Here is a 13,011-nt window from a genome sequence, read left to right as displayed (position 1 = left end):
TACAAAGCCAGACATATATATTAAGATTTACATAGAATTTTGATCGTAGCCAAAAATTCATACAAAGGTCATTTTTCTCATATTGCATCTATGTTACAAACTGATACACTATATTCTCATAAACAAGTCAAGCCCATATGAAAAATAAATGGACAAGTTATGTAATAATGAGATAGTAATATATATTGTGTTGTATATAAAGAGCCTAATATCATACCATGGCTTGATCAAGGCTTGCTCTTGAACTTCCTTTGGGCTTTGAGGTCGACGACGACTATCGATATGTTGTCCTTGCTCCCCCGGTGCATGGCCACGTTCGAGAGGTACTCCGCTGCTGCTTGTGCTGCAGGGTCGACTCCTTGGCCCCGGTCCGGTAATGGGTTCGTCCCGTTCTTCTTGTGCCAGATCAAGATCCGTTTCCGTGCTAGGTCGCATACTTCCTCGTTCGTCATCACATCCCATAGGCCGTCGCTGGCTAGGACGAGGCACTCGTCTTCCCTGGCACGAGGGACGAACGTGACCTCGGGCTCCGGTATGATCCATGGCTTCAAGTATCGGTCACCTGTTGCACGAACAAAACAATCAATAAAATTAGGCAAAAATGTGGAGACACAATAATACCCTCGGACGGGTGATGACTTGAATCCCGATATTCAACGGATTTCGATATGTCTCGATTAACCAGACCTTGACACGTCAAACCGTCTTACGAAGTTTTATGTGTTCTAGAAGTATGTAAAAGGAAATTAAAGAAGTCTTTAAACATTTTTATTATCTTCCAAAACGACGTCGAGTTGCACGGAGATTAGGATAATAAATTACGATCAAATCTTCGAGAATCGACTTAATCAATAGACCATACTCTTAAATCAAACAAACAAAACGCGAAACCGATTTCACAATATAAAATAGCCACAATTCCGGACCGGATCTTGCATACGTTGATGAAGAATATAATAACTTCTTTAAGCATGCGCACGAGAAACGTAAGTGAAGACGTAACGAAACATTCATAGAAAGTGACGTACCAATAGACCGTGACATCGCGAGAACGCCAAAAACACGGTGTCCGTTCCATTGTATCACCTTGCCACCAGACGCCTCGATTCTAGCATATTCATCCTCCCTATTTGGCTGAAAAGTGAAATTGCAACGAACAAATCAAGGGTGGCCAACAAAACTTGACCGAGAAAACGACAAAGTGCAAGAAAAACATAAAGGCTTACTTTATGATCAACCGAGAGTGCGATTGGCTCTTTACCACGGTAAAGGACAGCCCTCGAATCTCCACAATTAGCAACTATAATATGGGATGAACAAACAACTGCAACAACTGCTGTGGATCCAACAGTTTCAGGTGCAACGGGTTCAGAGGCGCAATTAGACACACTTGCATCTTCTACGGGTATGACTCGGCTCACCTTTCCACTGACCTCGTCATCGACCTCTATAAAGCAACTATTGAACACCTTCTCCCATTGCACTTGTCGAGCATCTTGGGAGGCTTGGCTGCTCCCGTTAACCAGATTATCTTTGACATTTATTATCTCGTCTCTTAAAGCTAAATGGAGACGCTCACGACAATAATTTGCAACCTATAAAACTGATGCTATTAGCAATGAATCGATAAAAGGAGAACAAGTAACAGTCTTCTCAACAAACTCACCTCCCAATCTCTACAAATATAACTAAACAATTCGGCTTCTATATCTTATGCAACGGTCTAAAAGCTTATAATAGTAAAACGAGCGCAGCCAACCAAAAATATATAAATAAAGCAAAAACTGAAATTTAAACACCAATATATACACAAACAAAAACCTGCTCACATGAAAACATGAGAAAAATTGTGTTATAACCGACTATTTATTTATTATATCATGACATCTGGGACGAGAAAGAAAAAAACGACATAAAGAAGCTTCACAGACCTGAGATCCACCATGACCATCGTATACCCCAAAAAAGTGTGAAGTGAGGTGAGTCAGAGTTTGACTTATCCCGTCTATCTTATAGTCACCGATGAACATCTTGATGGGAATTTTCATGAAATGAGGAACGGCTACAACAGCGTCTTCCATCTCCGGCCTATGTCCAATGATGGAAACCGAACCCCAAAGAGGCAGACAATCCAACTCGTAGACACTCTTAACCCCACCTTTGCTAGGATCCTTTTCACTGGATAACTTGAGAGAAACTACCGAAGCCTTTATAGTTGGCCCGCTCGAGCATTCTTCATCTTTTGTAGTAGCTACTGTGATGTTATCGTGAGATAACCTCCGCTTAGTGTTTCTTTCTTCCACACTGATGACTTTTGCAACTATCTGGCCGTTATCAACGCCCTCGATCTCGACAGCAATGGGTAAGCTGGACTCCGGTGCGGTATCTAAAGGCACGGTTAGATCCGAGCAAGAATCTAAGGGGACCAACTCCACACTACTCAAGTCAGGGCCTTCCCCAATTGAGAGAACCTCGTCTTCTTCACTTTCCTGAACATCACTACCGAACTGACAATTTTCAGCCATCGTCTGTGACAGATCACGTTTCGCCTCACTTCCCCGGGGCACTACTGGAACATTGTTGCTTTCCGTGTTATCCGAACTAGAACGAGATATATCATCCAACACCATTGCTGGCTCTGTCTCGAGCTTGAGCCGTGCAGTCTCCTTGTGACTTTCACACACGGGGTTACCTAAGCTAACTGTAACTGCAATCGTTGGACACATCTCGTCCATCAATTAGCTCTCTTGAGGCTACGCAAGCTTCTAACCGAACCTTGAGGACTCTCGGAGACATGCATTAGCCAGATCACGAGGTTGAAACGCAACGATTCGAGAGCTAACAAGCTGCTATCCCACCTCACAAAGAACTAAACACCACATGAATCAACAGAACAAACTAATCACAGTTTCATAAAACAGAGATCTGAACAGAAATAAATCAAGACAATTAAAGCACAAAGTTTTTTTTTTCAAGAATTTGATATCTAAAGCTAACAAATTCTTCCCTTTCAACAAGGAAATCACAACCGTCTTATATTAACTCACACAAGATGCAGAAAAGGACAAATAACAAACCCTTATCCGAATCCAGGAAACGAAACTCGTGAGAAACAACATAGGAAGAAAAAGGCAACCAAACTCATCAAGATTCACAAGAAAACACTCACAAAGATGCTAACTTTTTGCCACATGGAATACAGGTTTCATGGATCTAAGGCAACAATTTTCAGCCTCTCAATTATAATCAAACAAATCTCTGACTTCCCCCCAAAAGCAATCAAGATTCAACCTTTAACAACAATTACTTCATAAAGCAGGAAACCCACAATTAATAACAAAAGGAGCTGAACTATCACATCCAAGAACCAATTTTTTTCACCTGGGATCGAAGTAAAAGATGAAAAAAATGAAGGAATCTTACCAAGAATCGATGTGAAGCATCACAAACATTGCTAAGAATAGAAATGACTCAAGGGTTAGCTCAGCAATAATGCAAGATTTAATTTTTTTTATGTGTTCACATCCTTTAAGCTTCAAGCTTGAGGGATTGAGAGGAGAGAGAGGGGGTGGAGAGAGAAAGAGATGTGTGTGGAAAAGCTTTTAGGAATTGAAGAACTGCTACAATGGACACGTGTAGACTCAATTATCTTACTCCAATCAATGCTTTTGAGTAGAAAAGGAAATGAAAATTACAGATAAAAAAAAATAAGAGAAAAAATACTCTTAGGATTGTGCTTACAATAAATATTTCTCAGCCTCTTCATGACATGGACATGAAGCACACCACCTGTCCTCACTACTATAAATAGAATAAATCATAAATTAAAAAAAAAAAAAAAAAAAACGCAAGCAACATTCCATAAGCTAATTTTAAATGCAAGGTAATGGTTGTAGGTGAGGAGGCCATTCTCCAACCATATGAAATCAATATTCCTTTGTTCTATTTTCATCTTTTTTTGAGTTGTAAGAATTTTGTTTCAACATTGAGTCATAATTTTGATAAAAACTTGTAATAGTATATAATTACCAACTGAGACACTTAATCTTAAATATTTTTATAGATGCATAAATTTGACGATAAATATTACTAGTATTTTATAGTGATTCTTTTTATGCAAACAATTTTTTCTAGAATTTTTAATGAACTTTTCATTTAATGGACTTTATTATATCCGTGATTTAGTTGTGGATCTAGAACATAAATTTAAGAAATTAATTGATCGGGTGAAAATAATTTGTAATTTGTGGTGAACAAACAAGTTAAAGATAACTATATTTTTTTAACTTAATAAAAGATAAACGTAAAATTATAATTTCATTACATAAAGTTAAAAAAATGTCAATGTCTTCATCACAAAATATTATGCAAATAGGAGTTCAGCATGTGTGATTCTACACTCATTAAAGAAATCTCATTTCTAATTACAAACTCTTACCTTCTTAATTTATCGTACTCCCTTCGTCCCATAAAAATTGATACAAAACTTTTGAACATGGAGATTAAGAATTTATATTAAGTAAATAGGAGAGATAAAAAAAAATAGGAAATATAAGAAAGAGTAAAGTAAATGATGGAATAAAGTAAGAGTGATTAGATGTTTTATCTTTGTTAAAAAAAGGAAATGACTCAACTTTGTTGGGACGGACTAAAAAGGAATACTCCCTCCGTTCCATAGTATTAAAATCATTTTGTCATTTTGGTATGTTCCATAGTAGTAGAGTCATTTTCATTTTTGGTAAGAGTCAACACATTTTTTCTCACATACTTTAATCTCTCTTACTTTATTCTCTCTACCTTTTTCATTTCCTACTTTATTCTTTATTTACTTAACTCACCTAACACAACTTTTATTAATCTCCGTGTCGAAAAGAAATGTCTCCACTATTATAAAACGGAGAGAGTACGATTCAATTTTTATAAGACGGAGAGAGTACTAGCTACGATAAATCATAAGCCGTTTTATTTGAAATCCAACTAAAAACGCTCCACGTTGACAGAATCTATTCGTTATAATCTTAACTCATTTCTAGAAACTCATCTTACAATTTATGATTGAAAAGACAATAAATATTTCTTGATAAGTAAGAATAGACATGTGTATTATCATTAAATAGTTTTAATAACTCCCTCCGTTCCAGATAATTTGGAACATTTTGACTCGACACGAGTTTTAAGAAATATAATGAAAAGTGAATTGAAAAAGTTGGTGGGATGTGAGTCCTACTTTTAAAATATTAGTTTTATAATAAAATGTGAGTAGGAATGAGTTTGTGGAATATAAGGTCCACTACCAAAAATAGTAAAAGTGAAGTGGAACAAATTATATGGGACGGCTCGAAATGAAATAATGGGTCGAATTATCTGGGACGGAGGAGTATTTTGTGTATCATAAAAATCCAATGGTGACTGACTGTCTGACATAGACCCACCGCCCCACACTCCAGGCGGCTCGCTCGTGTCTACGTGGCCCAATCAAAACTAGAGAGGGAGAGAGAATTAACTTATTTTTTCTCACTTTTTTCAATTTTCAACTAATTTCGGTTACAAAGAAAATAATTTCAAAGGTTCCAAAAATAAATTGCAAGTTTAAATATTACACTCATGTAATTAGCGTAGTAAAGACCATGAAATGAAGTGGTGCATCTGTGATTTTTATTTTAATGTGGATCGTGGCCAATTTTAAGTAGAGCAAATCTTATTTAGCACATGATATTAGTAGTAATTATTTTGTGTGTTGAGTGAAAAGAAAATAAAATGAAGTTATAAGAGACAATAAAATAGAGAGAGATGTTTTCATTTTAAAAATGTACTTATCATTTAGAGTAATGCATTTTAAAAAGAAAAATGTGCCCCTTAGAATGAGTATGTATTATGAAAAAAAAAATATACTAAAATTACTATATTTTGAAACACTGTTAGATTTCAAGGTTGCACATTTCAAAATACAAAAGTAAATTACACAATATTTACTTTATTTTTTTTTTATGAGTCTTTGTTTCTTCCAAGCAAGGATAACTTTGTCAACACAAATTTGTAGAAACATTATAGTATTTTTTATATATATAATAAAAGTAGCTAAAAATAATCATTCAAAGATTGTCCATGTAAATATAAGTAGAGTAGGAGAAAAAAATATAAAAAATTGATGAAAAAGTGTCCATAGATAGAAATGGAACTAATTTGTTGGACGTACAAACATTAAAAAATGAATCTATTTTTTGTAAACAAAGAAAATATGAATTTTGTGGCACATTTAATAATAATAATAATAATAATAATAATAATAATAATAATAATAATAATAATAATAATAATAATAATATATATATAAATTGGGGCAAAAATTGTACTCCTTGTTCCCTTTATGCACCAATGAAAAAATGTGGTTTGCCTATTTTTTTTTATGCACTCTAAATTTGTCCAATTAACTATTCCTACTTAAGTACTTCAAATAGAATGGTTTTTTCAATGATGAATAAATCATAAATTGCATCATTTTACGTCATTAGTCTTACATCATAGTGGACCTAGTTATCGAATATAAAAAATTACTCCTCCAAAATAAACCAAAAGCAAAAGAAAAAAAATTATTATCACATTGACCTTCTACTTGGTTCTTGCCCACATTATGAAGATAAAGCTTGCCCCACCATATGGATTTCGGTTCACTTAAATACAAAATGTGATTATTAGTTATATCTTGCAAGAATACTTTTTATTGATGTAATCTTTTGATAAATACATCACTAAGATATAAATAATCTAAATTCTACGCGTAAATTATATTCTCCATGATTGTTTGGACTTTATTCAACTTTAAATATGATTATATATTTATTTAAGTCCCATCAATATGGTTTTAGTAAATTCTCTTTTCTTTTCTTTTTGCTCATAACGACTATCTAGTGAGAAATGATTATGTAATAAACTATTGTTGAAACTTATTATAATATTGTAGAAAATGTATTGTGTTTCAAGAAGCATACTATTTGAATTCAAATACTATCAAATACCTTCAAAATTACATATTCATCATTGAATAAGAGTTTTGTATCTAAATATCTACATTTTTTATTCTGTCTTTTGCAAATTTCGTGAGTATTAGTTTATGTCCTTTTTGTAGCCCTAATATAAGCTAGCTAATGTATTTAGGGTTGCTTAAAAGGTTAATTGGTTATCAATTGATAACCGATCTAATTAATTCAGTTAATGGTTGATTAATACGTGTTTCACGTATGAATTGGTTATTAACTGATGGTTTCACTCGATTATCATAATTGACAAATACTCTAGTGAGTGCACCCTGGTGCGTGCAGACTTAACCGGGCCCAAACTTGACCAGACCAGCCAACCCATAAGCTATCATATAAATCACTAAGAAAAATATATAATTTTGCTATTAAAAGTAATTATATGAATGATCCCTTATAATGAGTATAGTAGTAATATTGATTGTATTAGAAATTAGAATGATGGTGTGATATCCCATGTCTTAAGGAACACCATAGATACTAAAACCCCTACCCCAAATATAGTCACAAAAGTCAATAAAAACACAACAAGCTTTTCAAAATTTCCCGACAACGACGCCAAAACTCTCCATCTGCTCGACAACGTGCATGGGCGAGCAGACGCGGTAGCGCACAACCAGCATAGATCCACGCCGCTGTCCAGCGCCACCGCTGCTCCGCCCTCGCATCTCGATATATATATAAATAATGGCAAATATGTACGAAGAGGGCCGAATTTCGACGGCGGTGGGCATCGACAAAGACAAGAACAGCCAAGCCGCCGTGAAATGGGCCCTCGAAAAATTGAGGTTGAAAGACAACCACCTTCTCCTTGCCCACGTTAAAATTCAACAAGGCTTTGATTCACGTATGTGTTTCTTCTCTTTTTAATTTTTTTTATTAATTAGGATATTGGAATTGATAGATTAATATAGGGAAAATATTTCTGCAGATGCTGTTCATAGAGAGGGCAGAGAGCCAACTCCAGCTGAAGCACAACAAATATTCCTTACTTATCGCGGTTTCTGTGCTCGAAAAGGGGTAAACGACAAACCTATCTCCTTAACTACAACCTCTAATGCACCACTGGCGAATCTAGAACATAATTTTGGGGTCGGATCCATTGGATGGGATTTGTTTGTGGTGTGAAGTGGACGAACAAAGAGCGAAAAATGTTTGCTAAAAATTAACAAGGGGTAAAATTGTAATTTTTCAAAAACGCGACTTTTTATTTTTAAAAAATCCCAAAACGACACCGTTTAACGTCTTCTTTTTTTTTAAAAAAAAAATCTCCAAATGTGAGGGCATGGCGTTTTTGGCCGACCCTAAAGGAAAATTAAGCCCTAGACATTCGCCCCCGAAATCCGCCACTGTAATGCATCATTGTGCAACATCTCTAGTTGCATCTACATAATTCTTCATGATGAATTTACCTTGTTTCTTTTATCTTGGTGGCTGCAGATTCATGTAAAAGAGGTGGTTCTGCAAGGCCACGACGTGGCAACCACGCTTGCAGAGTTCGCCAGCCGGAACTCCATCGTGAACATGGTCGTAGGAGCTTCGAGTAGAGGTGCCTTAGCAAGGTAGCAAGCATCCCTAGCTCCATCATTTGGTTACATTCTTCCATGGTAGATTTGAACTCTTCTCTTTCTCAGGGCCTTCAAGAACCCCGATGTCCCGAGTTCTTTAATGAAGATCGCGCCCGATTTCTGCAACGTGTACTCCGTGTCGAAGGTGAAGGCACAGAAAGTGAAATCTGCCACCGAAACCGGAACTCCCGGCAGCACAACCAGCTCTGGCTCGCAAGAAAGCCCGTTTCCTACAAAATTTCGCCCGTAAGAACTTTGTGTACACCGCTGATTTCGTTCTTGTTTCCTTTCTTGATTGGCAATGTCTGTTTACAGTCAGGAGAGCTGGAAAAGCTCCTTCTCTTACACGTCCGAACTGGAAGGGGGCAAGTTCGGGTCGTCGACTTTCAACAGCAGAGAGTCTCGTCAGATGACGCCGAGGGAGTCAGCAAACGCTAGCTATGAATCTACGGGCTTAGGCCACAGCTATCACAGCAAAAGCAATTTATCCGGGGCCGGCGACGGTGAAGGCAGGCATATGCCTCGACCAAAGAAGCTCGCCTCGAACGTACCAGACGTCCTACTGTTGATGAAGCACCACGATCTTCAGCAAGTCCGAACCAAAGACGTCAGCCCACGGTATTCCATGGCTTCTTTCAGTGATCATTCAGATATGCAGAGTTTCCCTTCGGACGTATCGTACGAACATCTAGACCAGATGGCGGAGTCTTCGAGCTGCTCACAAACCGCTGTAAGTTTTTTCACCCTTATAAGGATAAAAGAGATATTAGCGCGCTCAACAACGAACCTCTGTATTTACAGGACGTAGAGGACGAGCTCAAGAGATTGAAACACGACATGAAGCGAATCACAATGACGTATAATGCAGTCTGTCAGGAATCAGAGACGGCTTCGGATAAGGTAAGTAAACGGAGATAATTTTGTAAATAAACATTAGGTGTTCATGATACTTACCAGTTGTGTTGTCGCAGGACGCCAGCGACGGTAACCATTCCCAAGAGACGGCGATGGCCATGGTTGAGAGGGAGAAGTTGAAGTGTCAGGTTGCAGTCGAGCTAGCACAGACAGCACAGCGCATAGCAGAGCTGGAGTCGGTAAAGAGAAAATCTGCGGAGCAGAAATTCAGAGTGGAGGCCGAAGAAAAGGAGAAGGCGATTCACGCGCTAGCAAATACCGAGGTCCAGTACAGGAAGTACGCGATGGAAGAGATCCAACAAGCGACAAATTACTTTGCTGGTTCAGAAAAGATCGGTGAGGGCGGATACGGGCCTGTCTTTAAAGCGAGTCTTGATCACACACGCGTTGCCATTAAGGTTCTCAGGCCAGACATGTCACAAGGCGAAAAGCAGTTCCAGAGAGAGGTCGAGGTGCTGAGCCGTATGAGGCATCCCCATATGGTTATCCTGTTAGGTGCTTGCCCTGAGTATGGCTGCCTCGTGTACGAGCACATGGAAAACGGAAGTTTAGAAGACAGGCTGAACTGCCTAAACGGCACCTCCCCGTTGTCGTGGAGGGACCGTTTCAGGATAGCCGAAGAAATCGCCACCGCCCTGAATTTTATGCACCGGACAAGGCCAGAGCCCCTCGTCCACCGTGACCTCAAGCCGGCCAATATCCTCTTGGACAGAAATTACGTGAGCAAGATCAGTGACGTCGGCCTATCCAGGCTGGTGCCAACAGCAGTGGCTGATTCCATCACTCAATGCTGCATGACTGCAGCAGCGGGCACGTTTTGCTACATAGATCCCGAGTATCAGCAGACGGGAATGCTGGGAACCAAATCGGACGTGTATTCGTTCGGTGTGGTGTTGCTGCAAATTCTTACCGCAAAGCCAGCTATGGGACTGACCTATGTAGTAGACTCGGCAATTGAGGATGGCAAGTTTGCGGAGGTGCTTGATCGGACGGTGAAGGACTGGCCAGTCGAGGCGGCCCTAGCTATGGCGAAATTGGCCTTACAATGCTGTGAACTGAGGAAGAGAGATCGACCGGATCTTGATTCGGTGATATTACCTGAACTGCATAGGATAAGAGAAACAGACTCACAGATCAAACCTGAAGACAGATTCTACTAAATGCCTCACATGGACCGATACGACTACGAGAGATGCACAATTTTACCATTTTCCTTTTTCCGCAGAGCCTGAAACTTGAGCTTAAACACAGAGAAAGAGCGAGCAAGAGATTACCAAAACGAGAAGGGGTTTGGTGCCAATGTATAAACAGAACAGCAAAGCAAAGCAAATGGGCTGTCAAAATCTTGTTTTGGCTGTGTTTGAATTAGTTTATGTAGGCGTTACAACGTTCTCGGAGATAAATACCATGACTAATTTTCCTGCCAGCTTTACAAAGGCGCTTATCGTTTCAATATTCTCTTACATAAGAACTGATGGATGATTCGTTTCCTTAAACAAAATATCAGCAACTTCAAGATTTTAACGGGCCCATCGTCTGCTTGCTTTCATCCATTAATTTGAGGCTTGACATATTCCCTGAAATGGAGCCTCTTAGGTTATCAACATGTATAGAGTACTAACGAGTTACCATAAACGAACTGCTTGAGAAAGAATTGAAAAATATGTATAAGTACCTTGCAACCATCTCTTGTATCAATCGCGACTGGGATTAAAAACCCATAGAAGCAGTTAAAAATTGACAAACTGTTTCAATTAACTACGAGTCGATCTTCTTGAATATGGCACGTATCCAGCGTCTAATGGAAAGCAAGACGAAATTTCAATCACTGAGTGTAGTCTGACAGAGCACAAAAGACAGAATCGACAGAAGTCGCAAAATCTGATTATACCGGTCAAATGTCATATTTCGAGAGTGGTTCACTACTTGTCTGCAGTGTGTATCCAGATCCACGATGCAAAAACCAGCTTCCGCAAACAAATTTGATAAGTAATCTTCAGAGAAATAAAACGAGCACTGCAAACGAACCAACAATATTGGAACTTTAGAGTGTCAAAAAGTAGCTGAATATAACTAAGAAGGGTGCAGATACATACAGTGCCATCGCCTCTATAATAAAAGTTATTGCTGATCATCTGATTTCTGTTCTCTAACTTCACCTGAAAATTTGAGCTACTTAATTTGAAACATATCATAATCGGTGACTCTCAAGATACTGAACACAAGTAATTTCATATAAGTTTTCTTACTTGTGCAGAATCTCCAACACCGTAGTCTTTGACTAGAACGTGTCCATTTGGCTGCGAAAACGAGCCACACATTAACCTTGCACAAAAAAAACAGAAGCTAGAAGAGTGATAAGGGAAATGGTCACGAAAGCGGATGCTAATTGCAACAAACCTTCAGTATTTTTTTCAGGTTTTGTAGCACGAAAGGCATCTTCTTAGGAGAAACTGCAGATAACATGAAAATCTGCATAAAGATACGAGTAAAGAAGCTCACACAAAGAACATGATATGCAAGATCTTCTCAGATACTACTTCACAACATAATCAGAGCAGTTCACTCACTAACCAAGGTTACAAGATCAACAGAAGACGGCAAGATTCTGTCGCAAAGCTCTTCCTTCGTAACATCACAAGTGAATACATTCATCCGTTTCCCATCAAAATTTGAATGAGACTGCATTTATTTGGAAGTAAAAGTGAGACAAATGGCTATATAAACCTTCTACTCCCCTAAAGCAATGAAGACAGAGAACAAAACCTTAACAAGATTCAATGCCTCAGTCGAAAAATCACAGGCGTGGACGAAAAGCGTGGGATAGGCCGAAACCAGAGGGAAAATAGTATTACCAGCACCAAAACCAACCTGCCATTCATCAAAACACACCTCAATGTAACAATCATCTTCAATTTCAGCTCACAACTCCAATCATGAAATGATTCACAAGTAAAATTGGTAGCAAATTTGGTGTCATTGCATGCTTTACATTTACCTATTCAAAAATCACCTTAAAAGGTACTACTCCATAATTACAAAGATCCAAACTTTACCTCTAAAAGCACTTTCCCATCAGCAGAAACCCCTTCTTCATCATCACAAAAATATTTACCCCAATCTTTACCTAAGTAATGCCTGTCCTTGAAAAACTGCAACCAAAAAGGGAAATCAATCAAAATTGCAAGTGATGAAGCTATGATAATTAAAGGAGAATTGAAAGAAACCTTGTTTTGATGGCGCTGGTAGAATTTGTCCCAATATTTGAGCGACTTTCTGCAGTAGTAATGCTCATCACTGTCGGCAAAGACTTGAGCTTTGCAGCTTAATTGCTTGAATTGGTTGTTGGGCGAATGGGGAAAAACTTTTTGATGAATTGAAAATGGTGAGAGTGTGATCGGTGGCAATGCAGCGGCGGCAATTATGCTCGGCGGCGGCGGTAGGTGGCGGAGAAGCTGCTTCCACTGCGGCGGCCGGTTCATTGCGTCAGTCAA

At 38.4% G+C, this 13,011-nt stretch overlaps 3 protein-coding genes and 1 long non-coding RNA gene across 6 annotated transcripts; 1 reads left to right on the top strand and 3 right to left on the bottom strand.

The window, feature by feature from the left end:
- Nucleotides 1–3,644, bottom strand: LOC125206524 (protein phosphatase 2C 16-like). Of its 2 annotated transcripts, XM_089061362.1 has the most exons (5): nucleotides 3,424–3,644; nucleotides 1,932–2,869; nucleotides 1,227–1,595; nucleotides 1,029–1,134; nucleotides 1–562 (listed from the first exon to the last, which is right to left on the bottom strand). In XM_089061362.1, the coding sequence occupies exons 2-5, from the start codon at nucleotides 2,733–2,735 to the stop codon at nucleotides 228–230; spliced, it is 1,614 nt and encodes a 537-aa protein (XP_088917488.1). In that variant the 5' UTR covers nucleotides 2,736–2,869; nucleotides 3,424–3,644; the 3' UTR covers nucleotides 1–227. The 2 variants fall into 2 exon arrangements, with proteins under 2 accessions (XP_088917488.1, XP_088917489.1); XM_089061363.1 differs by lacking the exon at nucleotides 3,424–3,644 and having other exon boundaries at nucleotides 1,932–3,417.
- A 3,934-nt stretch (nucleotides 3,645–7,578) lies between these two features.
- On the top strand, nucleotides 7,579–10,943 carry LOC125206523 (U-box domain-containing protein 52-like). The gene is made up of 7 exons (XM_048105771.2): nucleotides 7,579–7,881; nucleotides 7,966–8,054; nucleotides 8,475–8,596; nucleotides 8,669–8,848; nucleotides 8,918–9,332; nucleotides 9,404–9,502; nucleotides 9,574–10,943. The coding sequence occupies exons 1-7, from the start codon at nucleotides 7,722–7,724 to the stop codon at nucleotides 10,675–10,677; spliced, it is 2,169 nt and encodes a 722-aa protein (XP_047961728.2). The 5' UTR covers nucleotides 7,579–7,721; the 3' UTR covers nucleotides 10,678–10,943.
- Nucleotides 8,265–9,475, bottom strand: LOC148923957 (uncharacterized). The gene is made up of 2 exons (XR_016132860.1): nucleotides 9,390–9,475; nucleotides 8,265–9,316 (listed from the first exon to the last, which is right to left on the bottom strand). It is a non-coding gene; the product is annotated as an uncharacterized LOC148923957 (long non-coding RNA).
- On the bottom strand, nucleotides 10,853–13,011 carry LOC125204972 (tRNA N(3)-methylcytidine methyltransferase trm141-like). Of its 2 annotated transcripts, XM_048103748.2 has the most exons (10): nucleotides 12,745–13,011; nucleotides 12,574–12,669; nucleotides 12,284–12,388; nucleotides 12,092–12,199; nucleotides 11,918–11,989; nucleotides 11,767–11,817; nucleotides 11,614–11,676; nucleotides 11,409–11,533; nucleotides 11,193–11,315; nucleotides 10,853–11,094 (listed from the first exon to the last, which is right to left on the bottom strand). In XM_048103748.2, exons 1-9 carry the CDS (start codon nucleotides 12,997–12,999, stop codon nucleotides 11,276–11,278), a joined length of 915 nt encoding a protein of 304 aa, XP_047959705.2. In that variant the 5' UTR covers nucleotides 13,000–13,011; the 3' UTR covers nucleotides 10,853–11,094; nucleotides 11,193–11,275. The 2 variants fall into 2 exon arrangements, with proteins under 2 accessions (XP_047959705.2, XP_088917490.1); XM_089061364.1 differs by lacking the exons at nucleotides 10,853–11,094; nucleotides 11,193–11,315 and having other exon boundaries at nucleotides 11,767–11,842.

The sequence above is a fragment of the Salvia hispanica genome, chromosome 6 (genome assembly GCF_029641045.1).
Source record: "Salvia hispanica isolate PSC_SH4W2 chromosome 6, Shi_PSC_v1, whole genome shotgun sequence".
NCBI lineage: Eukaryota > Viridiplantae > Streptophyta > Magnoliopsida > Lamiales > Lamiaceae > Salvia > Salvia hispanica.
Note: the sequence above shows the minus strand (reverse complement) of the source record. Positions and strands in the feature narration are given on the sequence as shown.